Raw genomic sequence first — 27855 nt, 5'->3', positions numbered from 1 at the left:
TTTTAATCCTTATAGGCTCATCCAAATGGATTGTTATTTAAAGTTTGGATCATGGTCAATTCAGTGGTTGAACATTGGGGTACCATTGAAAACCTACATAAGGCAAAAATGTCAAATTTGAATTATGCTTCAAGTAGCATGTAACTTGTCAAACTAAGGGTTATTCATGATTCCAAATCAATTGCAAGCATCATTTAGTTTTGCATGAAAAACGGCCATAGCCGTCTTCACAAATGTGACGACCCTCACACCCCTTTTTTAGCTTAATTGACTGGCATACAAGCCATCCTACAGCTGCAACATACCTGTATAGACACTTAAGACAGTGTATGCTACCATGATCCAAGCCATCCACGTGTAAAGAAAATGAAGCTGCCACATGTAGGCAAATGGATGGTAACGGAGCATAGATCATTTGGCATTCTTAATTATCATAAGACATATACTGTATAACCAATGCTTTATTTGTACACTTTTTAAAACTTGAAATCGTATAAACCATGGGCTTATACAGGTACATTATTTATATACATAGGAATACATTATTTCACACAGTCCCCTCGGTACAAGTGTAGGTCATCTATGTCCGATGCATGTCTGTGGAGTTTTTTTCACCAGGCCAAGTGTCGTGGCCAAGCCTTTACGCCGGTCACCATGAAGTTACCTCAACACTGAAACCCGAGGCTGTAAACCCGCTTATACACGTAGAAAGAAAGCTCTGTGCACATGTCATAAAATATCACTGCATCCAATGTCATGTACAGTTTTCAAAACATTTATATAGTCATGTTATGTATTTTAATCCATGCAAGTGTTTGTGAATGTTTTTCTTTTAGTTTCATTCGTTTTCAGAAAACAACTGAATGTTTATGGTATTAGCTTTATACATTTTTACAGAGTACATTGTTTTATGCCTTAAGCCTAAACTATACTTTGTAACATGGCAGTGTTACTCAACAGAAACAACGGCTTTTCAAAAACAAAAAAAGATTGAAAATCTGTTATTTTCAGCAATCAACACTGTACCTATGACAAAATATAGATTAAGCCTAATTTATACTCTGTAGTACGTAGTGTCACTTGCCTAAAGGGAAATATCTATAAGCGAATGAGTTGCGATGTGACGCATTCGTAGCTTGTAGCTTTAACCCCTTAGTGGAAGCTTTTGGCTTCAGATTATTTGGACTTCACCAAGGACCTCTCAATTTAAGAACCCAGGGAAAATATCAACTGAGACCTCCACTCTCGAATATCAAGTGCCAATGGACTCAGTCAAGTATTAAAACTTTACATTATGTTGCTAATAAGATAATCAGCTTTATAATTGTCTTAAGATGTCCTTGGTGGTCTTTCACATCAACTGTGACGTCACCTGTCCCCATGCCATTTTGTAATTCTAATGTGACAAGATAATTTGCTACATGGTTTTAACATACCATCACGCATCCAAAGCTGATCTATCACATGCATTGGCCTCCTCATTTGCCTTTGATGGGTTTAAAACCATCTGCTGTAGTGAGCTATGTATTTGTAAACGCATTTTAATCTATTTATTACTTACATGTCAGTGAGGGCATTCGTTTAATGGCTTGGGCCAATCAGCACGGATTTCAGATAATCTTGAGATTGACGGTCAACCTCAAGACCAACACAGAAAAATGTGAAGAACAGTAATGGCCAGTTTGTTTTGATGTCCAATAACTAGATGTACAAAATGGGACAATTTGTGCAGAGATATTGCATTTTAAAAGTTATAAATGTGGCATTTCAAAAGTATTTATTCTGCTTTGTTTACAATCTAACCCTGTGAAAAGCAGATATACTTTCAATTTTGATCGAGTTGTGATGCTGACCTCACTGGCGTTGACCAAGCAGGTGACAAGCCTTAACGAATGCACCCTTTTGTAATGCACGAATGTTGCACAATGTCTTACGTTCTGGAAATCAACCTGACTTTCCAGTTTATTTATTAAAAGCAAAAGTCTGCGCTTGCTGCACTGATCACTCTGAAACCCTGACCCCTAGATGTTTTGTACCACAAACATGACCAGCAACCTCTGTGTATTATTGTATAGCTCTTCATAGAAAACATTTCTGCGTGCACTTTAGCTCTGGTCCAGTGCGTTAGCGCACAGACGACCTGTGGGGACCGCCTCCGCTGCCCTCTAGCTACATTTCCCGCTGTCGTGGAAGGTTTATAATCCCCCGAAAATAAACAAAACGACGTAGCTACTCACCGAAACAAAGCCTGCTAGACCTTGGTAAGTCTATTCTCAAAGCTGGGAAGCGTCTCAGGTCCCCAGCTACTCTCTAAAATGCATCGGCGCAGGCACAACCTGGAAATGCCGTAGTAGAAGTTACTCTGTCCGGTACATTGCTGTATTAAAATGGCACAAATGTGCATTTTAGAGAGAAGATGGGAACCCGAGACGCTTCCCAGCTTGGAGAATAGACTTTTACCAAGGTCTAGCAGGCTTTGTTTTGGTGAGTAGCTACATCGTTTTGTTTATTTTGTGGGGGGGAGGGGGGGTCAGTGACAGACTCGCTGACGGACTGGACCAAGACTATGTGCACTTCAAGTGATGTTCTGTAGTAGACAATCCCCAACAACCCAGAAGACGTCCATACAGTTTTCAAAATCAGTTATACACAAGTCAGAAACCAGGATAAAAAGTATAACATTTAATTTGACCAATACTTGCTCGTTATTATCCATTGTAAATGGATAATTTGGCTAAATGTAAGTATAAGTAAATCATGTAACTATGAGCCCTATTTTACTCCCAACAAAGCTGGCACGTAGCACAAGTGTCATTGCTAGTTTACATCAGAGGCATTGGTCTTTCTTGTGCCCAGTGCCCACGTTGTGCAGGTGCCAAATGCATTTGTACCCAACTGCGCTCGCATGGGCATGTTGGTCTTAAAATGAGGCATGGTCAGGCAAATTGTTGGTAGAGTAATAATAGTCAGAAAGTGACTGCAGTGTATGTAGACCAGATCAGACCAGGTCTAATAGCCTAGTGCAGTCACCACGCACGTATCTTCTGTGCTGTGCGCTAAAAACCTTGCACCACCCTTGTGAAATGTCTAAAAACGGCCATATGTGTCTCCTGGGTAGGACAATATATATTTTTCCCAGTTATAAGAGGTAGCTGCAAAATATAGGAAAATGTATCAAATTGGCATTTGCAACATCAGCATAGCATATATATATTCTTATTGTGACATTTAACCATAGAACCAAGTAGCCCAATTTGTATTTCATACCAAAGACAGATATATGGTTAAATCACAATGTCATCCTTTGATGTCAGTAGTCAGCCACTCGTCCTATAAAAGATGCTTATCTATTCTATACATTTCAATTTAATCAATACCAACAGTCGAACACGCACACATTTAAATAAAAATGGTTTATTCTCTTTCAATATAGCATTTGTTCTATCCATAGCAGAAAAAGAGCCTCCATGTCACTTCAGTGCCATTACCTGTAATTGGATCTCAGGTTTCACCACACTGCGTCTTAATGACGAACACACATCTGACAGCACAACAGCGGCTTGATAACGGATCCAACAATAGTCACTTTGCTCTTTTAAAAACAAGTTGAAGGTAGTGGGGGAGGAGGGGGGGGGGGGTGGTGGTGGTAGATGACCGAGCGGCACCAATCAACCCCCCCACCCCCCCCCCCCAGGTTGTGTTTAGGTTGAACCTTGTGTTTGATCTTACTCCAGTATGGCGAGGCCGACGTTTCTGCCACCAGAAGGTCACAAGTTGAGGTAACAAAGGTTCTCCCTGAACAGATGGGGAGATGGGGGGGGAAATTAATACATCATTTTTGCATCATTATATAATTCTAGGAACTCTTAAACTGTATACTCTGTGTAGAAGATAACATTCGGTCTATTCTATAGATCGTCATTATCAGGGAAGGTGCAATTCTAAAATGTCTATTAGTATACATACTGTACACTATGCATTAGTCCAGTGGTTTTCAACCAGTGGTCCTTGAGGGGGTTCCAGGTGGTCCCCAGCTAAATGGTAGGGAGTTATAACCAAAGGGACCCTTATAGATCTTGAACTCTTGAGAGCGTAAAATGAACAAAAACAATTTATAAACCAAGTTACATTATTGTTAAACATCTGCATTAATTAGTTTACAAGAGGTCTACACAATTAGAGAATGTAGAATTGTTGTTGACATCAACGTTTGCCTGTTATCTCTCCTAATGGTACCAACATCAATACAGCATGGAATTGTGGACATAATATGATATTATTAACGACAAACAAATTATTATTTAGTTTTGGGTCTGAGGGGCTAATAGCTCTGGTCCATAGCTCTAATGCGCGCATTAGAGCTATGTTACTCTCAACTTCCGCCACTCGCATGAATGCAGACCAGCCTCTACTCTTTGGCGTAAATAAAAATAACGTTTTTGCTACTCACCAAAACAAAGGCGAGTTGTGTCCTTTATGGCCAAAAAGTACCGTTTATACGTGTGGTGGGGGGCTCAGAGTGCGTCCACTAAGGAAAGTAGGCTTTCTAATGACACAACCGGCCTTTGTTTTGATGAGTAGCAAAAACGTTTTATTTACGCCAAAGAGGAGAGGCTGGTCTGATTTCGATTTGAGATTTAAAACGGAAAGTCCCATAGCCTTACTGCGCAGGGCAGAATCGTAGAAGCAGTAGAAGGCTATGGACCAGAGCTAAGGGGCTAAATGTCATCAAATGGTGGTCCGTGGCTCAAATGGGTCTGAGAGGCTAAATGTCATCAAATGGTGGTCCGTGGCTCAAATGGGTCTGAGAGGCTAAATGTCATCAAATGGTGGTCCGTGGCACAAATGGGTCTGAGAGGCTAAATGTCATCAAATGGTGGTCCGTGGCTCAAATGGGTCGGAGAGGCTAAATGTCATCAAATGGTGGTACGTGACTCAAATGGGTCTGAGAGGCTAAATGTCATCAAATGGTGGTCGGTGCCTCCGTGGCTCAAATTCCGAATAAATAATGGACCCTTGATATGAAATTGAAAATGGTTGAAAACCACTGCATTAGTCTATGGTTATTCACCACACTTAGAGAAGTAAGTGTACCATATGTATCTGTATTATAACTTTCATTACTTAAGTTTGTATTACCTTCTTTATTTACCTATACTGTATTTTATGTTGGATATTACAGTTTATTATTACTCCTCGTTGCAGGCAGCTGCACCAACATTTCACTGCTCATACACTTGGAATTTGTATCTGTGTTGCATTTAATGTTTAATATTTTAATGCGTATGCCGATGATCCATAAAGATCCCGATTCATTTGGATACTGTTCCTGCCCGTTCCGGGCTAGGCCTACATTCATTGTACACATGTGCTGTAAAAAAAAAAAAAAAGGAAGGCACATAAGTGAAACAGGATTTCTGCTGAGAGACAGATAAGTCTATGTGGGACAAACTATGATAAAGTTGTTAACATGTTCGCAAATCACATCTGTGTCAAAACATGACATGCCCTTTTGTATGTCTGGATTCCATCCATGTTTGTAAAACAAATGGCTCGCTCAACGCAATGACGACAGTTCAGTTAGTCTAACGGAGTTCATGAAGACAAACACTGGCATGCAAGGTCGGCCTTAACCCATTTAGACCTGAGGACGATTCTACAAATGTCTTCTAAATCCTGACAGTTTTCTGAAAAGACCCATGTTTCTGTCAGTCGTTCTCAAACAATTACATGTCAAGGACTCCCAAAAATATATGTAATTGGTCGCCGACCCCAATCGGAAAATATGTAGTTCCAGGGACTACATATCCAGAAGCAAAGATTTGAATTAAAAACTTTCGCTCTGAAAGAATATATATATATATATATATATATATATTTATTCAAAGATTTGTGCCACATTTTCACGATTTAAAAAAAATAGCAGATCTACAAGCTTGAGTGCCGCACTATGAGCTTGTAGATCTGGTATTTTTCAATAGCTAAAGTATAACATAATAAATGCCTAAAACACCAAAAGGGGTTCCCAACCCAGAATGGGTTAAGGAAAAAAATCATGTCATAGGATTATGCAGTCATGAGTGATGCTGAATATTCTTACCAAGTTACCAAGTTACAATATTTGTCAAATATTTCAATTCCAGAGGTCCTCTGCACTGCAACTTTGGCAGCCATATGAAATTGAAACTATGAGTGCATCAGTGCAACATGATGAGTGTTGAGACCGCTTCATCACATGAACATAATTTAAAACTTTATAATAAGGAAGGTTGGTCTAAATAAAGGCAGATAAAAATAGTTTGTAGTACCACAAGCTGCGGCGTTGACCCACTTAACATTCTTAACCATGACAGTCCTAACCAGACGTACTCGATATACACATAGCCATTTATTATGGCTGTATTTCTAGTTTTTTTAATATGGTTAAAACTGCTACAGCTTATAATATTGTTCAAACAAGAGAATATATCGGGTAAATATTCAATTAGGACAGCTGAACAAGAAAAGTGTTAAATGCATTACCTCCTATTCTTCTCATCATGTTGCATTGGAGCTGCTTATTGCCTTTGTGCTGTCCGTGTTTGTGTTTGCTTGTTCTTTCAACACAGGATCTGCAGGGGAAATACACAATCGTCACCACTGCAATTCAGCCACAACAACACAATCCTCACATCGTCTCTGTACTTTAGAAATGTCCAGAAATGTGTTACTTTTCAGGATTAAAATACAAAAATAGAAGTTCCGCAAGCTCGAAACACGGCTGAAAGAGACACGATTTAATACCTTTGTCGCCTTTGTGTAACGCTGTAGTATGAAGTATGACGTAGAACATTCATTTACACAAAATGTAAAAATATGGAGCTAAGATATTTCTGTCCGACACCAGAGATCTCTACAAGCTAAGTTCAGAATGATCTAGCCAGCAAGCGAGTCGTTGGCCACAATATGAACTTATGAAGACCCTTTCAGACCGGCATCGATTAACGCAGACGTTGTTGCCTGGATCAACGACAGCTCTGCTCCACATGTGCTCAAGAGGTGCATGACAACTCAAGCGTAAAAAACAAAACAAAAATCGCACCTGTGTGAAATGAGTGGTGCAACTCTGTGTGGGGGAGTACCCGGAAGTTCCAGACCCACAGGAACGTGCCCAGGGTGCCGGCCCGGTTCCGGCGAGCCACCCGCATCCGAAATGGTTGAGAAATGACAGAGGTACTGTGTGGGGGTCCCTCTACTGTACCGTCACTGTACACACCCGAAACCATCATATATTCAGTTAATATGTGTGTGTGTGTGTGTGTGTGTGTGTGTGTGTGTTAGGATGCGCAACAGTGACACTTGGTGTTGAAAACCAACCAAACGCTATTTTCGTGCTCAAGCCAGCCAGCCAACAAGCCAGCCAGGGACACACAGCTGTCTATAGGAGTGGTTGCACCACTCAAAAAGCTAAACAGAATCCAGGTCTAGTCAGTCGCGTGCACGAAACGAGCATGCGCGCGACAATTTCACGGGGCCGCGATCACGTAAATACGCTTGTGTTGTCGCCCCTCGACGTCAACATTGAAAATTAATTACTAGGAGTGTTAATCGCTGCTCATCTGACAGGACGGGTATGGGTGCTGCATTGAGGCATAGTGTGATACTAACAGACGTATGGGTGCTGCAATGAGGCATAGTGTGATACTAACAGACGTATGGGTGCTGCAATGAGGCATAGTGTGATACTAACAGACGTATGGGTGCTGCAATGAGGCATAGTGTGATACTAACAGACGTATGGGTGCTGCAATGAGGCATAGTGTGATACTAACAGACGTATGGGTGCTGCAATGAGGCATAGTGTGATACTAACATAAGTATGGGTGCTGCAATGAGGCATAGTGTGATACTAACATAAGTATGGGTGATGCATTGAGGCATAGTGTGATACTAACAGAAGTATGGGTGCTGCAATGAGGCATAGTGTGATACTAACATAAGTATGGGTGCTGCAATGAGGCATAGTGTGATACCAACATAAGTATGGGTGCTGCATTGAGGCATAGTGTGATACTAACATAAGTATGGGTGCTGCAATGAGGCATAGTGTGATACTAACAGAAGTATGGGTGTTGCATTGAGGCATAGTGTGATACTAACATAAGTATGGGTGCTGCATTGAGGCATAGTGTGATACTAACAGACGTATGGGTGCTACAATGAGGCATAGTGTGATACTAACAGAAGTATGGGTGCTGCAATGAGGCATAGTGTGATACTAACAGAAGTATGGGTGCTGCATTGAGGCATAGTGTGATACTAACAGAAGTATGGGTGCTGCAATGAGGCATAGTGTGATACTAACAGAAGTATGGGTGCTGCATGGCCTCGGCGGCTGTGAGCCTCTGCTGGTGGTCGTAGCGTAGCAGCTTGTCCAGCATGTCCAGCGCCTCAGGGCTCACCAGGTGCTGGTTCTCCGTCTGGACAAAATGCTCCCAGCGTTTCCTGGTCTGCCTGGAGGACACACAAGTGAAACACTGGAGGTCAATACCACAAAACTGTTAAGTGTGACAAAAATTGCCTTTGAACTTCAGGGCTTTCAAACTGAATTCTCCATGTAAAGATTTTGAACTAGCAAAGCGTGTTTTCTAATAAAGAAAATGTGACAGTATTATAATATTTTAGTTTCTTATCGTGTACTTACTGGCCAAGCAGATCTTTGAAGCGAGTGTCCAGTTCTATGTGATACTTGTGCAAGTAGCCAAACAACTCGTCTGTCCCCAGAACTTTAGCAATGCGAACCAGCTAAAACAAGAATGACAACAGAAATGCAAAATGCTTGGAGACAAAAAAGAAACAGAAAAAAAAGAAAGAAAAGGAAATCTAATAACATATTCTGTATGTACATACGTGACAACTACCCATACCAACCAACCAACCAAGATAATATATAATTTTCCAGGACAAACATGTATTACACAGGGCTTGACATTAAGGCTCGTCTTGTTGTCCGGGACACCAATAAATCTTTCCGAACAAGTGCATTAAAACTGTACTTGTCCATTGGACAAGAGACTCTTGGTTTCATTTTTTCTGTGCCAACAATATTGTTATGGATAGGACTGATCTATTCTATGGCTGTGTATTTGGAATACTTGATATGTATGTAAGATCACAGACATTATAGGTCTTATAACTTATAACTGATAATCTAATATTAAAACATGTATTCACCAAAACCAACTTAAAGTTAGTTGATTTATATATGATTTATATCTTCCCTTCTTCTCTGGAGTCCTGCCTCAAACCAGACCAGAGGTAGAAAACTGTCGTTCCCTGATGTCATCGCAGGGTTTCCTGCACAATGTTGTTGGCATGGCAAAATAAATTGCGCCATGCCAAGCTTCCCAAAAAAAAAAATATATATATATATTATTATTTTTTTTGGGGGGGGGGATAGTGAGGGGGTTAGTGAATCATAGTGTGTGTGATATGAAATGTCCAGTACCTCCCCAGTGCCACCCCAGTGTCTGCCCAGTTTCCGCCAAGTGCCTCCCCAGTGGCTCCCCAGTGTGCCCCTGAGTGCCTCCCCAATGTCTCCCCAGTGTCTGCAGTTTCTCCCCAGTGCCTCCCCAGTGTCTGCCCAGTGCCTCCCCAGTCTCCCCAGTGTCTTCCCAATGCCTCCCCAGTGTCTGCCCAGTGCCTCCCTAGTCTCCCCAGTGCCTCCCCAGTGTCTCCCCAGTGCCTTCCCAATGCCTCCCCAGTGCCTCCCCAGTGCCTCCCCAGTGCCCCCCCAGTGTCTTCCCAATGGCTCCCCAGTGCCCCCCCAGTGTCCCCCCAGTGCCTCCCCAGTGCCTCCCCAGTGTCTCCCCAGTGCCCCTGCAGTGCCTCCCCAGTGTTCCCCAGTGTCCCCCCAGTGTCTCCAAGAGCAATAATACAAATCAATCTTAATTTATTAATTAATCAAAGTCCCCCCGCGCCCAGCATCATGCCAAGGCCTTTTCCTGCAGGAAACACTGCATCGCTAGGGACACATGCATCAGTAAGCAGGAACTGGGGATGGCAATGAAGAACCGGGAAGTCTGGCATGGCATTGTGAAATTTATGATCTCGACCACGGTCGAAAAATGATGATAGTTGATTTAATTATAATGCATTTGTGTGCTCGTGCTCCGGATAAGTGCGCTTTGTGTCCGGACAGGTGAATGGGAAATGTACTTGTCCGAACTCCGAAGGACAAGTGCCTCAAAAGGTTAATGTCAAGCCCTGATTACATGACATTTATTTTTCAATACAGCCTTGATTAAATGTATAAATAATAATAATAATAACAACAATAACAATAATAATAATGTTACCTGGTCATAGTTGTCCTGTCCATGAAAGAAAGGCTCTTTCAGGAAGATCATGCTGGCCAGCATACAGCCTAGACTCCACATATCCAAACTATAGTCATACATCTGGAAAACACCAAAGTGAATAATGTAAGAAAGAGTCTAGTACAGTAACAGTCCAGCACACTATAATATGTACTGTCTTCTTGTGGGTAAAATATATATATCAACAATCAAATGAGCATAGTTCTGTACCAGAATGATGTATGGATTGTACCTGATAGTCGACTAGCAGCTCGGGGCCTTTGAAATAGCGAGAGGCGACCCTGACATTGTATTCCTGAGCAGGATGGTAGAATTCTGCCAGACCCCAATCTATGAGACGCAACTAGGACAGAGATACAGATGCACATTAACCTTATTTATACTGTAGGGCCTAAAGGTACCTTCAGACGGGCATCGATAAACCTGTTTAGACCCGAGATCGATTCTACAAATGCCTTCTAAATCCTGACAGTTTTCTGAAAAACCCATGTTTATATGTCAGTTCTCAAATATTTTCATGTCAAGGACCCCCAATAATATTTGTAATTGGCCGCCGACCCCCATCTGAAAATATGTTGTTCCAGGGACCCCCCAGAAGCAAAGATTTGAGTTATAAATGTTTGCTCTGAAAGTGCGTGTATGTATGTGTGTGTATATATATATATATATATATATATATATATATAAAGATTTGCGCCACATATTCAAGATTTTTCAAAAATATCTACAAGTTCGAAGTGTGTTCCGCGAGCTTGTAGATCTGCTATTTTTCAATAGCCAAAGTATAACATAATGCTTAAAACACCAAGAGGGGTTCCCTTTCTGAATGGGTTAAGATGACAGATCATGCATCGTCACTATGATTGATTAGAATAGCTGAAATCACTTTGGTCAGGTGCGGGAGCAGTTATTTTTGTTTCACATGTCCTCACTTATTTCAATCATGAAATGATTGAAATAGACAAAAGATAGTACCTTTCTCATTTGGTGATCAATCATGACATTATGGGGCTTCACATCCCGATGCATGATTCCCATACTGTGACAATAGTCCAGAGCCTTTATGAGAAGACAAACACACACGCTAAAGTTTAGACACTGGATTGATTGGCCAATCAATTCCATTGCATTCTCAACACAAGGTCATGAAACTTTATAGAAGATTTCCAAATGTAATTTGGTGATCAAAAGGTGCCAGAGGGGTTAATCTAACCTACATAACATAAATTATCAGCATGACAAAACATGTTTCACCAAACATGTTTCACAACAATTTAACAACAGACTGATAATCGAGCCCTGAAATAAGAGGGCATCTCCCTCTTTTTATTATCGATTACCCGACTGTTGTTTGTACATAACTTATGAGCTATTCAAATTTGGGACTGATTGCATTTGGAAGCTTTTTCCAAGCTCTGCTACAATCAGTAGTATGTCTTATGTACATTGTCTCCCTTTCGCAGCGAAGATGCTAAATTACAACAATATACAAACTATAATAATAATGGCGGCACAAGGATGAAGACCATCTCTAACCACTGTGGAGGTGCCAATTATATTAACATGCTTTAACAAATAAAGCTGTAATACAGGGAGCATTTAAGTGCTTTAGTTCAGAGGTTCCCATTCCCAACCACCGGTCCGCAGACCGGCGCATGTGCCACTGGTACGCGAGAAGGGAATCCCACGTTTTCCCGTTGTATCAAATCAATTTGAAAACACGACTGTGAAACATGAGAGGACATGAACCAGACCTGAGAACTAGTCGGCAGCGGAGTTGCCGTTGTGCATAGAGTGACGCTGCGACCCTCAATCACCTGGCCATTGGAATGCAAATGCATACCTTTCAGCCTTTGTATTGTTCCCTACTCGTCTGGCAGGTATATGTCTCTTTGAAAAACGTGAGTGTTTCTGTGCAGGGGAGGGGGGGGGGTACGACGACGACGACACATCTCGCCCTTAAACTGTTTCTTAACAAGGATATTCCAAACAGCGGATGAAAGGTTGACTCTGATTCGTCAGTGGACGTGTCACTGACTGTGATTTATAAATGGCTTCGAGTCTGTGTTACTTCCGTGTTGCATAGCATAACAGTGACATCACTGTTCAATCCTTGGTATATTTACCGTGTGCTCAGCGGGCAGCAGCAGCGGATCATCAAGAGATCAACAGCTGCAGCCTATATTTATTACGATCGCGCTAATGAAACAAAACACCACACGGTGACGGTACAGGATTATTATTTCATGTCAAAACATTCAAGTATCAGAAGATGATGTTTCCGTAATGGGTCAATCTGCATGTTTGACTTTTCCACATCATTTCTGAAAATCTTTTTCTTTTAAAAACATACCATCATTGCCGATATAACGCCATTTAGGTGAATGATATAACATTATGTGATATGATAATAATATATCAGTGGGTAGCCTATTTAAGGGCCAGTCAACTGTCTTCAGTGAGAGCGTTAGGTTCCCCCCGTGCGGCCCGCGAACATTTCATGAACTGTCAGCCGGTCCGTGACAATGCAAAGGTTGGGAACCCCTGCTTCAGTTGATATATAATATCTGAATTGACATTGAAGTTTGGCATTTTGTGGCTCAATGCACACCTCTATGTTGGCTTTATTAAATAATGTTCTTACCTTAAGGAGCTCATACATGTAGTAACGGATATCAAAGTCTGTTAACTTCTGGTAAAGCTCCTATAAAACAGATGTTATATAAAACATAATAATTAATGCATAGATTGTTTATACCAGATTATGTGTTATTAGTTACATGACAGTGATATCTGGCTTCTTTCCAAGGGTTACATGTTAATTACTCATAACAGTGGCTTCACATAAATGGGAATCCTTGTAGTAGTTTGAGTTTCATATGAATGATTGTTGCCAAAGATAAGTACCTTAAAATCGGTGTTATTGATGCACTCAAAGACAAGTGCAGGTGTTCTGGACTGCAAAAAAAGAGAGAACAGAATGCTTACCGTATATTACCAAATAACAGCCCATGCTCAAATAACCGCCCAGCACCAAATAACGGCCCAGGTTCCGACACCATTTTGCGTAATAACCGCCTCCATCAAATAACCGCCCTCCTCCTCCTCCTCCCATGGGCCGTTATTTGCAAACTTAATCAGCCTCAGCCCTCATTTATATTATTATATGCGTGTTCACCGTGTTGAGTTTGCAAATCTCTGCACGCCACTCGATCATTTCACAACAGCGCAAGCCGTGGCCGGTGTGCAAAGAAATAGCAGATCTACAAGCTCACAATGCGTCGAGCCTCGGTGCGTTGTGAGCTTGTAGGTCTTGTACAATATTGATGCACTAAATTGGAGGAGGATGATGAGTATTGGTAGCATTGAGATTGCTACAGTCCCACAAGTTTAGTTCCCACATTTCTTTTTTTAACAATTCATATTCTACAACATTTCCAAATGTATTTTTACCCCATTTCCAGGCCTATGCATTAATGAGGATATTGTATGCTATCAATCCGCCCAAGCAAGACAACATGGAAAAAAGAACAGATGTAAAAAAGTAACTACGTATATTGTTAGGTTGTTATTTATTAAATGATATCCAAACATTTTAATTCCAAATTAGCTTTTCTATGCCTGTATTTTAAAATTAAAAATAATTCACTGAATTTCATGGCGGTAGGAACCCTGTACAGTATTAGTATGTTGTTTTGTACAGTATACTTGTAAACGCTTTACTGTATGTAGCCTACTGTAGCTTTGTTTTTTTTATTAGTAATACGGTAATACGAGTTCCAAACAATATTTGCACTACATGTTACTGTATGTTAAACCAAATATTGGCCTTGTGCAGGCCGGTGCAAAAATTTAACAGCCTATGGCAAATAACGGCCCGGCTCCTTATAACAGCCCGGGGTCCGAATCGATTTTGCATATTAACGGCCCGGGCTACTATTTGGTAATATACGGTAATTTATGAAAATAGCAGATGGATATTACCACTTAACAGGACATAAGTGAGAAATGAAATTCAGCAGAAACGTAATAGGATGAGGACAAACTATTTAAACTTACCACGGGATCCTTGACTGTATCTACCAGGCGAATGATATTGGTTCCCCCACGCAGGTTCTCAAGGATCTTTATTTCCCGTTTGATCTTCTTCTTCTTGACGGGCTAAAAGCAAATGTTTACATCAGGAATCCGCCATAGTATTTATTATATCTTTATTGAAAGGATAAGCCCCATGAGATGTCGCATCTCATTTTAGAGGGGGTCCTAAAAAATGAGGGGGTATTATGGTTGGATAAATGGTTTCATTATTATTAGACAATGCTACATACTTTAACCCATTCTGACCTGAGATCAGATTCATACGAGGTTTCCACTGGACACACACTGGTCTGATTGACCCATTCTGACCTGAGATCAGATTCTAGAAATGTCAGTCGCTCTTCGATTTTTCAAAAATAGCAGACCTACAAGCTCGTATCGCGCCACTCGGTGGCGCGATATGAGCTTGTAGATCTGCTATTTTTAAATAGCTAAAGCATAACATGATGCTGACACCAAAATGGGTGCCCGGTCAGAATGGGTTAAGGAAGGCCTATAGATCACAGATGGTTTGATAATAATAACGGGAAAAAATCACAATAAATCTAGAGGCTCACCTTGAGGATTTTTACAACCACTTTCTCGTTGTTGCTCACATTTATGGCTTCAAAGACCTCACTGTATTTCCCTCGACCCAACTTACGCACCAACTGATAGTTGTCTTGATTGCTGGAAGTAAGAGTGAATAACATATTTATCTTAATAGCAATAATAACATAATGATTAAAACACCAAAAGGGGCTAGACTGAGAGCCTTGTAATTTTATTATAAAACAAACCTATACATGAGATTCATGGCCACGCCCCCTACTTCCGCTCTGGCGTCTTTTCTCGGAGCGTGATTGCCAGAGAGTTCCTGTTGCCTTCATAGTGAGTCTCGTTCTATGGATTCTCGTACTTTATAACTAACTGATTAAGGGTAAGATGGGCTATCATTGTAGCCATTGTGGCCATTAGAAAAGCAACACCCAGTGTTCCATTTGCATTTAACCTGTGTATGCAGCAGGGAATTATCCCCAGTCTCCCTCTAGTCTAAACCAAACCACGGAAGGGCAACCATGTCTTTAAGACTGGTCGATGACAACACAGGTTTTTTTTGGTCAATACTAGTGGAGCAATTTGAATGTGAATTACATGGGAATGGCACTGACAGCATCTCAATATCCAGGTGTTTAACCTGTCTCTACTCTGCTACTAATAACTAGAGTTAGCAAGACAGACAACAGCATTGATAATGAGTTTGGATTTTTCCATGCAGAATGGGAAGTTAAGTTTTTTTTTAATTATATGCATGATTGTAAAGATGTACAGTATGCGTCTCATCTGTTAACATCTGTGCATTGCTATTGCTGCCGAAGAAAGTATATTTGGAAAGACACTTTGACAAACAAATATTTGTGAAGGTGAAGGAACACAAATGTCAACCAACAACATGACAACGGCGGTTGGTAAGCATATTTGTGCCAGGTTATCGAACACACAAAATAATTTGGGATGGCGATATATTCAGGATGCATTGCTTATAGTGCTGCACAATAAATCAAAAAAAGAACGAGACCTAGATTCAGACACCTATGAGATCTCATTTTGTGAAGAACGGTGCAGCACTAGTTGGCTGTCCAATTCATTTTAGTTACTCTTGTGTTTTTGCTAGAGAGAGAGACTTTAAGAGAGGTTTAAGTCAAGCACGTTGATGCCATTTGTTTAAAAACCACATTACTTGGCTCCAGGTGCCACATTTTGAATGTAGTAATGTTCAGCAGCTACAGACTAAAGACAATAGATTTTTCATGGAAGATTTTAGAATCATGATCTCAATTCTTGTGGAGGAAAACAAAATCAAGATTCACATTTTAGCCAGACTGGTGGAGCACTAGCTGGCAAGGATTTGTATGGTCATTTTAAGGACAAACTGATCATGGATGTGACCAACAACAAAAGCCTTCAGTTGTCCAGGAGAACAGTGACACATACAGGGATGTGAGAGCACTTCAGAGGACTATTTGGGAGAGCAGCTGTGTAAAGCATATCAAATCTCCTGTGTGCTTTTCTCCCTCCCAGTTGGACAAGTCAAAAGACATTGATGTTATTCAGCTGTGCATTTTCATCAGAATGTTGTGATGACATGAGTGCACGAGTTGCCAAGAAGATTGTGTACTACCGATCACCAATGACGGACCAGACGTCCACCTCGTTTCCTCTTTGAGAACTGCAACCAGCAGCGTCTACCACCCCATTTAAATAGTCTTGGGGGGACAAATGCTGCCATTTGTCCCAAAGTGACGGAAAACCAATGCTGCCATTTGTTTCAAAAATGCTTTATACCCTGTATAACATGTATATAACGATGCAATGTGACATAGCTGTCTACAAAATGCTGTACCCACTCCAACTGAATATACTTTACCCATTTTCAACTGTTTTTGATTGTATTGTGATTTGTGACACTTGCTTTGGCAATGTTCTCATGCCAATAAAGCTCCTTTGAATTGAAAATGAATTGGCAGCTGGTTCCCAGACAGTGCTAAATCAAAGAAACCCTAATAGGCCAGTCAATCTAAGGTTTGACCCAAAATAAATTGCAATAGTAATCGTTCAAGGTGTTTTATGATCCTTAGTCATCCAAATAACATTAAAAATTGTTGTATTGAAAAATTGTGGATCATGGTAAATTCAGTGGTTGAAAGTTGGGGTACCATTAAAAACCTATAAGGCCTAACATTTCTAATTTGAATTATGCTTTAAGTAACGGGTTATTCATGATTCCGAAACAATTGCAAACATTAGTTTTGCACGAAAAACACTCATTCAGCTACAAATGGCCATAGCCACCATCACCTTTGGGAAAGTGGCTATGGCCGAATTGTTTTCACACTCTGGTACTTCTATGGTACATCACGCCACTGACGCCAGCCTTGGAAAAACAGATATATCGTGCCACTGACGCCAGCCTTGGAAAAACAGAGATATCGTGCCCAAAGATATCTCACACACGGAGATATGCATGACGTTATACACAACTACTCATCTAAATTTGAGAATACGCTTCAAACACTGCCTGGTGTTACTTTACCTCCAGCTTGGCACATGTGCATCGTAGTCCCAGTATTCCCGGCTCTTCTGCGTGTTGACATCGGTGTACACCCGAGCTTTACTGCTGGCCGTTGAGCCGGGCATGGCGAGCCTAGGCACTCGATGTCGAGGAGGTTGGCTCTTGACACGGGATGGGAAGGCGGGACACACACTGTTGGGGGCGGCTGGTTTTAAGACCTCTGCGAGTAGGTTGGCATTGGTCTGTAGAACTGCTTTTGTCCTTAAGTGACAGAAGTCACTCGCCGTGCGGATCGTCAGCGCTACGATTAAAGACCGTCTGAGTCCTCTTAGGAGCCTGTTCGGCAGGATGAGGTGGTGGGCCGCCAGCTACAGCGGGAGACAGAGCAGAGACATTTAATCAAAATGTGTAATAATAACAGCGTATAAGCACTTTGTGTTACCCTTGTTCATTAAGCTTAAAAAGACTTAATCACACAATGGTGTTAAATAGGATCAATAAGGACAAAGGTTTAGGTTAGGGCTCGCCTCAGTGGTGTCCGATTAGAACTTAAACCAGGATGTTTAACAGGTGTAATTGGAACGGTGGTCTTAGTGAAGCTAGGCAAGGCATCTGGGTTGTAAAGCCAGACACCTCGGAGTGTAGGAGTCACATGCAGTATGAAGGGGTCTGGGTTGTAAGGCCAGACACCTTGGTTCTTGATCTTTGATGGTCTCTAAATGTTCTGATGAATTGAAATTAAAATGGTGGACCCTATTGTAAACGAGTGTAATGCTTTATGGTGTCGTCCACATTTAACAGTTTTTGTATTGAGTTGTGCTTGAAATGTACCTATTCTGCATACTGTTAAGTGTTAATACATCTTTCAAACAATCAATTTATATCTAAGTTTAGGCCTGTCTAAAAAAAAGTATATAGGGTTTAAGACTTAGAGCCCATATACTTTGTTGACTGCGGTCCACCAGGGAGGGATATGTACTTGGTCCCCTTCCCCTCTACACCAAATCACTAGTATATATGAAAATAGCCTATCTACAAGCTCTTACAGTGCTAGCTCTGGTCCATAGCTCTAATGCCTTTGGACCAGAGCTATTACAGACATAGTGCGAGCTCGTGTAGATCTGCTAATGTCGCCGAATCTTCTGACATGCCCATACTAGGTGGTACTACTTCGTTAAGCCAGTTAGCAGTTAGCCAACACCGTAGTAGGTCCGTAGTTGTAATTGGACCGAGCCAAACTCGCGCAAACGGCGGTCTCACACACACACATAGTTACACACACACGTGAAGTTACGCTACAACCTACATAATAAGTTAGCTAACCCCTGGCGTAGCAGCACTAGCACAAGGCAAATTGTGCAACAACAAAAAACGTCAATAAAATAAATAAATATATATCTAAAAACATTCATTAAGTACACCAACATCACGGGTGAAACGAATTAGGGTCGGGGTACGGCCCCGTTTGTGGGTTTTTCGGTGAATTCGGTCGACATAAATGACGTTAAAGTGGTGGTGGGGCAGCGCGAGCGGTGACATAAAAAAGGCTCGCGCGATGCGACGGACGGACGTTACCTCGCCGTGGAAATGTTGTTTGAAGAGGAAGCTCCAGCGACCTGCACGCAGCTACTGGTGAGCCATCTAAACGGCCTTAATTATTACGAACACTGTCTTATGCTCCGCTTGCTTTAGTTTTCATCCAAGATAATGAAATAATAATAATGTTTCTTAAAGGTTGGTTGGTTGGTTTCCAATCCAGTAGCAGAACCGTCTCTGTAGTACTAGCGGTAAACATCACCCGGAAGTAATCGAAGGTTCTTCACAGTTCATACAGAGAGAGAGAGAGAGAGAGACGTCCTGTCGGGGTTTAAACTGTGGTCCGCGGGACCGCTCAGGGGGCCCTTGGCGGGGTGCCAGGCGGTCCCCTTGCCGAATTACATGACATGTAGGCTACTCTGTACGTGTATTTTAATTCAGTTGGATGGATAAAATACGCAAAAAAAACGTGGGCTATTTATTTACTTAGCAAGACACAAGTACCCTAGATACATTCTGAAAGAAACAGTTAGCCTATATTGGTATAGTAGGCTATAATGCCTCCAGGGGGTCCCCATGCCAAAATATTTAATTTCGTGTATTTAAATTATTAAAACACGGTCTATTTAATTATTTAGGAAAGAAAGAAGAAAAAATAAACATAAGTAGCGAGCTTCACTTGGTGCAATATACTGGAGGCAGGTGGTATGACTGCAAGTTTGGTTAGCTTGAAAACATTTTCAGTTTACTGTCAGCAGGAAGAAGACAGTTCTAGTAGGAGGCTCTAAAACAACCTCTATGGCTCTCTAACAGAGAAGATGGGTTGACACTAAAGGTCTCAGAGGCACTTGCCCGGTGGGCAAGTACAGGTCATGTTCTATTTGCCCAAAAAGTATTTTACCATTCAATTTAACACTTAGGCCTACCGGTATTTCTTTTAAAGGAAAGGTACTCAAACTAGAGCTGGTTGTCTGGGTTAGGAGGACTCACCACAGTGGTGTCCTTAACTTAACCGGGATGCTGAAATCTCTGACACAACGGCAACTGGGTTGTAAGGCCAGATATCCTGCCTCTTTCGAAGGGCGATGTAGCAAATTATTCTTACCTCTACACTCAAGGTCAGCTGAATTCTTGCCACGATGATGATGCCAGTCGGCCAAATACCCGTCACGATGATGATGCTAATCGTCCATATCCATATATGGAGTTTGTACATTGAGCTGATGTCAGCACTAGATATCTCCGTTGTCTCCATATTTGGAGCTCTAGGTGAAAGCCTTTGTTACAGGCTGTGTGATAAATAAATGTCCTACCTCAATTTGTATGCCAAATACCTACATAGAATATGACTAATTCACACTATTTTACATGTTTAAGTGTAGCAACCGTGTAGCAAACAGTGCTCTAATTTTACATTCCACAGACCAGAAGACTTGTGTTGTGTTCCTAGACAGTAGCCTACTTGCGTCCCCTCTCAAACAAGCACTTGCCCCTGTACGTCTGTATTTGTAGCCTACAAGGGCACACATCGCAGAGTCCCCTCTAGCTTCCATGGTGCCCTGCTAGTCCACTTGCCAGAATGTGAACCCTGGCATTTTGAGTACCCTAGTTTGAAATGTTGAGTAAGCCACAGGCCAAATGTGCTGACCTCATCACATTTGTGATGACAGCTATGGCCGTTTTAGCCCAACAAATGTTATTTTTTGTGCAAAACCAATGCTTGGAATGGGTTCAGAATCATGAAAAACCCCTAATTTGACATGTCACATGCTACTTAAAGCATGATGAAAATTTGATATTTTTATAGATATAGGTTGTTAATGGTATGGTCACATATAATGCTAATTATGAAAATAGCTGGGAGTTAGCATGCTGGGAACCCTTACCCATGCATACTCAACATTTCTAACATAAAATGCTAGGGTACTCAAAATGCTCGAGTTCATATTGGGTTCTATGGGCTGGCAAGTATATGCTGCTAATATGCTTCTACAAACTGACACAACCCATTTAAAATCTTAAAATTAGATACCGGTACGCATCTGCAAAATGTTTAAACTATCAAATAAATGGATAAATGGTATGGTAAGATGGTATACTATACAACTATAGGACAACTACTGGCCAAAATACATTGTGACCACCAGCCTTTTAAACTATGGGAGAAGATCAATCATCATGGCATGTATAAATAGGTTTGCCTCCTATATGAGTGACTGTTCAATACCACTACTATGAATAAAACCAAAATATATAGTTTCATATCAGTCCCTATAGGGTAGAATCGTTTGGAAAAAAGGCCATTTGAATTAATGACATGAAAGTTTGAAAACAGCCTAAATGTTGGTGACATATTTCTGCATGAGAATTAACAAATTATTGGTGCATCATCAGGTATAAATATTGGCAACTCGTCAAATTATTCTATTATGTAATGCATTTTTTTATTAATTGATCCTGAGTGCCCCATAGGAAAACAATTGAACACGTTCATGTTGTTGATAGTGTGGTTTATTTTATTTTCTATTTGAATACAGTATGAACATGATGTACTATATATATCCATCCATTATGTATATATTCAAAGCTTTCATACTCAAATCTATTGACACACACTTTGATCTTCAGCCCATCAATGTACTAATAGGGACAATGACTTATGCACGTGTGGTTTAGCTGCATTGAATACTGTCCCATTCCACAACTGAATCTCTTTTAAATCTCCAAACCGTTTTAAATATACTGTAGTATAGAATATAGAAATGCACACAGTAAACTAAAATGTCATATTTTACACTTCATCCCCATCATAGACCAACACAAAAGTCTACCGTATGAAGCAATTCAGATTAAAATTACAAACCTCTGGACTGGAATCTTGTACCATACTAGGGAGATATTTAAAATTAAACTATAAATAGAATTACTGAAGTTATTTCTTACAACAGAACTAATGGTCATAGGTATGTGGCAAGTGAGCAAAACATTGTTTGTTACGATACTATTGTGATAATCCATTTGGAGTCGGAAATGTGCTTGCTAAACACATTGCAACTTATAATGGAATAGAAGCAAAATACTGTTTTCAGTATTTACATTAGTGTACCTGTATACACATTATTGTATCTTAAAAGAAATAGATTAGGCCATGGTTCAGTAGTCCTAAACATATATTGTGCATGTCTTATTGCACATGACGGCTGCCTTCATGACATGATGGGAAGGAGTTAGTTAGCTAGATGCCATTTATTTTAGTACAAAGATGCAACAACACAGAACTTCATAACACACAGGGTATACATTTTTACAATTACACTTTTTTCTTCCTTCTTCTCAGGTTGTGTTCCTAAATAAACCAAACCTATTATAATACAGTGACTTAAAGTATAATAAATATTCATGCACAAATAGATGATATCACCTAGGTTTTTGTGGAGGACAGCATTGCACAAGCCAGCTACTGTATCTAGGAGGGGTGGGGGGGATTCATCTGTGTCGGAAAACTTGAAATGAAATGTTCATCTTATGAATACAAAGTGACTGATCAGTAAAGGCACATGGAGTTCATAAGTTTGTACATAAGCAAACATTGAGGACAACTGTCTTAAAACATCTTTCGTTCTCAATAACCAAATTACAAATCACAAAACCACATGCAATCACAGAAGATCTCACACCCAAGTCCACACAAAATCAAGTTATTCCCTCACTTTGACTTGCCTTTTTATAACATTCTTCTTTTAATGTTTTCCATGAGCGCCAAATGAAGGGACATGGCCAAGATGTTAGTGATCTGCCCTGTGTACTGTAGATGATCTTTGAATATGGGCTTAGTCTTAAATGTTAGAGGTGACAAATAAATATTAAATGCAAATCATGGGTGCGCGTTATTGGCTACAAATGGCTAGCAAAAAATGGCACACTCACTGTGCCACACTACCTCCTAGGGCTTCAAGCACAATGCTACTCATGGGATGCAGGGGGCTGCAGGGAAACCATCTCCCTCAGCGGTGTGCTGTACTGTGTGCTCCTGCAGAGCTGTCAGGTCAACAAAACGCTCGCCACACCAGACACATTTGAATTGGGTTTCGCGTGAATGCACACTCTGGTGCTTGGCCAGGTGCTCGCGCTGCTTGAAGCTCTTATCGCAACTGGCACACTTAAAAGGCTTCTCTCCCGTGTGAACGCGGCGATGGCGCTGCAACTCGGAGGAGTACTTGAAGCGCTTTTCACAGTCCGGGCATTTCAGGGGTTTCTCACGGGTCGGGTCACAGCGATGCTGGACGAACTCGGAGGACGACACAAAACGCCTGTCGCACAGGGAGCATTTCAGGGGCTTTTCAGTGCAGTGGGAGTTCTGGTGGCGTTGCAGCGTCGAGTTCTTCTTGTACCCCTTACCGCAAACGTCACACTTGTAGGGCTTCTCCACTTCGCCTCCGCACTTGTGCCTCAGCAGCTCTCCAGATTGACTGAACGACTTCTGGCACGACGCACACTTAAACAAACTCTCCATGCCGTGGACCTGCTGGTGGTAAAGCAGGTGAGAAGGCTGTAGAAATCCCTTATCACACAGGTTACACTTGAAAGGGCGGTCAGCTGGGTTCTTGTGTGTGCGACGGTGGCGCACAAGGGCATACTGTTGTTTGAAACTCATCTGGCACTCCTCGCACTGGAAAGGTCGCTCCTCTGAGTGGGTGCGTTCATGCTGCCGTAAATCAGACGGGCGCTTGAAGCTTTTTCCGCAGGAGCCACAGCGGAAGGGCCTTTCCCCGATGGGCTGGCACTGGTGGTGCAGGAGGTCGGACGACTCCTTAAAGTGCATCTCACACAAATTGCACTTGAAAAGGTGCTCGCCCGAATGTGCATACATGTGGCGCACAAGGTGAGACCGGTGCTTGAAACTCTTCTCGCAGACGGCACACTTGTATGGACGCTCTGAGCTGTGAGTGCGCTGGTGGTGGGCTAGGTGAGATGACTGGCTGAAGCTTTTATCACACGTGTCACATTTATATGGCTTTTCGCCTGTGTGCACCCGCTCATGGCGCGTCAGCTCGGACAAATGTCGGAAGGACTTATGGCACACGGAACACTTGTAGGGCCTGTCCGGCGAAGCGGCCTCAAACACCGAAGGAGAGGATGCACTCATCGCTTCACCGCCGGACGTTTCGCCGGTGGATGGCTGTTGAGGGTTGGCCGTCGAGGAGGTCGGGGTGACGTTTCCGGAAGAACCCGGCCGGTACGTCTTCTCGCAGATGGAGCACTTCATGGGGTTGTTCCCGTTGCCGTGCGCGTTGTGATGCTGCGCCAGCGAGGTGAGCAGAGAGAAGCCCATCTTGCACACGCCACACACAAAGGGCTTCTGCTCCACCTGCACACACTGGTGCTCCAGCAGGTCGGTGGCCTGGCTGAAGATCTTCATGCACTGTGTGCACTGGAAGGAGCGGTCCTGGTTCACCATGCACTGGTGCTCGTGGGGGTTGGCCAGGTGGGATATGTCGTGGCCGCAGGCCCCGCACTTGTGTCCTCTCTCACCCCCTACCTGCCCCAAGGAGGCCTGCTGGGCCTGCACGGCGTGCTGCTGGCCGTGCTGGCTGTTGTGCTGGGGCTGCTGCAGCGCGGAGTCTTGCTGCAGGACTACTCCGTACACGGCACAGGCCAGAGGGTTGTCTGTAGCTTGGGGGATGGTGTGCACCACGGAGGGAGGAGCTACGGCGTGCTGCTGCTGCCACGCCTCCGTCATCCTTCCGCTACGCATATTGAAGGATCTTGGAGTTTTTTCCCCCCCCAATCCAACACTAGTAGAAAACTTCACTTGTCTGTCAGAGTCTAAGAATGTGGGAGTAGCTTGGGGGTGGGGGGGATGGATGGATGGCGATCAGCTATTTGGGGAGGGAGCCTTTCTGTTCCTGTTTCCTTGTGATTACAATGTATTTTGAAATCAGTGGCACGGCCTGGAGGGAAAGAAATCAAAATGAACAATTGAACGTGTGAACATTAAAAGGAATTGTGGTCAGTAAAAGTGTATTCAGTGTACATGTAAAGCTATTCATGTTGCGCGTGCACACATACACACTCTCACTCACACACAAATATAGCCTATAGGCCTATAATTGACTGTCAGAATAATGAATATGAATTAAACTTTGGATAACATTAAAAAGTGGAGTAATGTGGTTTGTTGAGATCCATTGCAATCAGGAAAAAATTTACATGTATTTCTGCAATAACTGCAACATCCTTCATCCTTGTCCATTTTAAGTAAAACAAAACAATAGGTTAGCAGGCCTAGACCTCACAAGGAACAATTAAGCACATTCTTTCTCATCAGCATAGGCTACAGTACATTATTCCAAGGGGGATATAATCTATTTAGACATTCTGATAACAGCCTTTGTCAAATCTGCAAAAATGGCCAAGTAAGACCTAAACAGGATTTGGGCTCTGACTATTTACTGAAACACAACCCAGTCGACCTGTTAACGTTGTTACATTGATGCATCTATATTTATTGCGTATTTACTACAGTGTAATAATGTAGGCCTAGTCGCATTTCGTGTTAAAACAAACAGTGTTCTCGCCCGCTGATCGGAACCCAGTGTGCTGTGCTGTACGGTAACGGGGTGTTGAAATGAATTCCACCCCAGATGGTAGTCTGTTCCGCAGGCTAGCTTTGCTAGCTGGTACCGTGGATGGAGCCGCTCGGTACGTTACTGTCTGGTTCTGCACGGTTACATGGTTATACATTGTTGCTAAAGCGGCTCGATCCCTTTGAACCAACCATCGTCCTGGCTGCGGACAATACTACATTGTTGCGTTCGGGTTACCACCAGCGTCCAGCGCTGTTTTTAATAATAAACCCATCCTGAATCAAACGCTTTACTAGCAGATCGAGCTACATTAGCCGGCCGGGAGCAGGCTAATCGTTCTTAGCCTTTAATTTGGGAGGGGGATTTGAAGCCACCGTTGGGCCCACAATTAACGGACTGAATGTTTTTGTCTGGGCCCGACCGAACCGAGGCCCGAACCAACATAGAATAGGCCTCCCCGTCCCCCCTCCAACCCCGCAGCAACGCAAAAGGGGTCCCATTTGCAGCAAACATACACACAAAAAAAATCAAGAGCCGTTATGATCGTTCAACTTACACAAGTAGCATGTGATGGATGGGGTTTGGTTTGTTCTCCTGAGTCCTCCTCCTCTGTGGTTCTGTTTAGACACAGCTAGCGGTTACCGTTGGTTCTGTTATGGGGTTCTGCAGCCTGAGAGAGAGGACTGAGAGGAGACGGAACAGAACCCAGGCGGCTCCACCACTCCGCACACCGGAAACCACCGCCACGCACTTCGATCACTGCTGCTGCTGCTTTACTGCGACTACTAGTCCCAAATAATAAATGGTGCTTATTTATTATTATTATTATTATTATTATTATTATCAGCAGTATTATTGTTCTGCTGCACATAGGTTTAGGGGTTCTACTAGAGAACACACGTCGGCGGGGCTTGTTCTTCCCGTGGCGGCGAATAGAAACCAGCCAGGATCAAACACTAACAGAAGGAAGGTGTGATTTTATTACGTTATTTCTGACTGAAACAATGGGGGGATGGGGGTTATGCGCCCTCTGGGGGACAAGGTGGGGTACTGCCGTACAGGCCTGCCCTATACGTTGTCGTGTCGCTGACCAAAAATAACAGATTTATACTGTATAACATCAGTGCTCGAACCGCGAGAGCTTCGTTATAGTCGTTTTCACATTCATAAATGCGGCAGCGGTGGACGGACAAAACAGATTTATGTTTTGGGGGGGGGCGGGACGCAGTGTGCACTATATGCACTGTTTGTGTGCGTGCGCGCGCGTGTGTGTGTGTGTGTGTGTGTACTGTTTTGCTTTGGCAATGTAAACGTTATGTTTTCTCATGCCAATAAAGCTCATTGAATTGAATAATTGTGTGTGTGTGTGTGTGTGTGTGTGTGTGTGTGTGTGTGTGTGTGTGTGTGTGTGTGTGTGTGTGTGTGTGTGTGTGTGTGTGTGTGTGTGTGTGTGTGTGTGTGTGTGTGTGTGTGTGTGTGTGTGTGTGCGTGCGTGCGCGTGCTCTGCCGAGCATCGTCAAATTTGGCGCGTGCATCACTGATGACCTGAGAAAGGTTCAGTTCAGACTGTTGCCAAGTCGGATTTCGGTCAAATCTTCGTTGTCATCTGTGCGTTTGTGCATCTATATCTACAGTATCTCTGTGTAAAATATATTGCCCATGCAGGAAGATCGAGCATTATGTATAGACCTTAATTCTAGCATTTGGGATAATGGTCCCCCCTGTCACAGTCCCAGTCTCCCACCTAAGTCTGCTGTAGGCTATGCCACATGCATATTTCTCGTATGTCTTTGCGATTCAGCTATCTCACCATTGTCCTTTACCATGTCTCATCCCACAGTAGAGTACTTCACTAGAGTACTTCACTTAGCCTATAGTGAAGTAGGCCTACTGGCTGGTCTGGGGCGTCTGAGTGGTGCACCCAGCCAATTAAGACCCCGGCCCACAACAGCCTAGTTGCCAATCGGGCTCAGCCCTATTGGCCATGACAGGCTGTGTGTCGGTCTGGAGAGACTGGGGTTCAATACACGCTCCAGCGCATCACTCACTACACAGGGGTAAAGTTCCTGCCCAAGACTGGAGGTTTGAATCCTCTGCTGGGCATCCAGCTCGGCCAGGGGAAGGGGGTGGTCCTACCTACTCCTTACCTGTTTGGTGAGGATTACGAGGGAAAAGGACAGCATAGATACAAATACGCGTCCGGTTGGAATCTGCATGCTTTACA

General features: G+C 42.6%; 2 protein-coding genes across 2 annotated transcripts; both read right to left on the bottom strand.

Moving 5' to 3' along the window:
- Positions 1-2662: 2662 nt before the first annotated feature.
- LOC310855139 (casein kinase II subunit alpha'-like) lies at positions 2663-19298 on the bottom strand. The gene is made up of 13 exons (XM_083760033.1): positions 19084-19298; positions 17530-17876; positions 15014-15125; positions 14418-14519; positions 13266-13316; positions 13003-13062; positions 11334-11417; positions 10591-10701; positions 10338-10439; positions 8684-8784; positions 8345-8493; positions 6523-6611; positions 2663-3795 (listed from the first exon to the last, which is right to left on the bottom strand). The coding sequence occupies exons 2-12, from the start codon at positions 17631-17633 to the stop codon at positions 6538-6540; spliced, it is 1050 nt and encodes a 349-aa protein (XP_083616159.1). The 5' UTR covers positions 17634-17876; positions 19084-19298; the 3' UTR covers positions 2663-3795; positions 6523-6537.
- A 2239-nt stretch (positions 19299-21537) lies between these two features.
- On the bottom strand, positions 21538-26535 carry znf319a (zinc finger protein 319a). Its single transcript, XM_083760024.1, has 2 exons — positions 26188-26535; positions 21538-24995 (listed from the first exon to the last, which is right to left on the bottom strand). Exon 2 carries the CDS (start codon positions 24797-24799, stop codon positions 23012-23014), a length of 1788 nt encoding a protein of 595 aa, XP_083616150.1. The 5' UTR covers positions 24800-24995; positions 26188-26535; the 3' UTR covers positions 21538-23011.
- Positions 26536-27855: the final 1320 nt, after the last annotated feature.

This window comes from Protomyctophum parallelum (genome assembly GCF_964188405.1).
Source record: "Protomyctophum parallelum genome assembly, chromosome: 2".
Classification (NCBI taxonomy): domain Eukaryota; kingdom Metazoa; phylum Chordata; class Actinopteri; order Myctophiformes; family Myctophidae; genus Protomyctophum; species Protomyctophum parallelum.
Note: the sequence above shows the minus strand (reverse complement) of the source record. Positions and strands in the feature narration are given on the sequence as shown.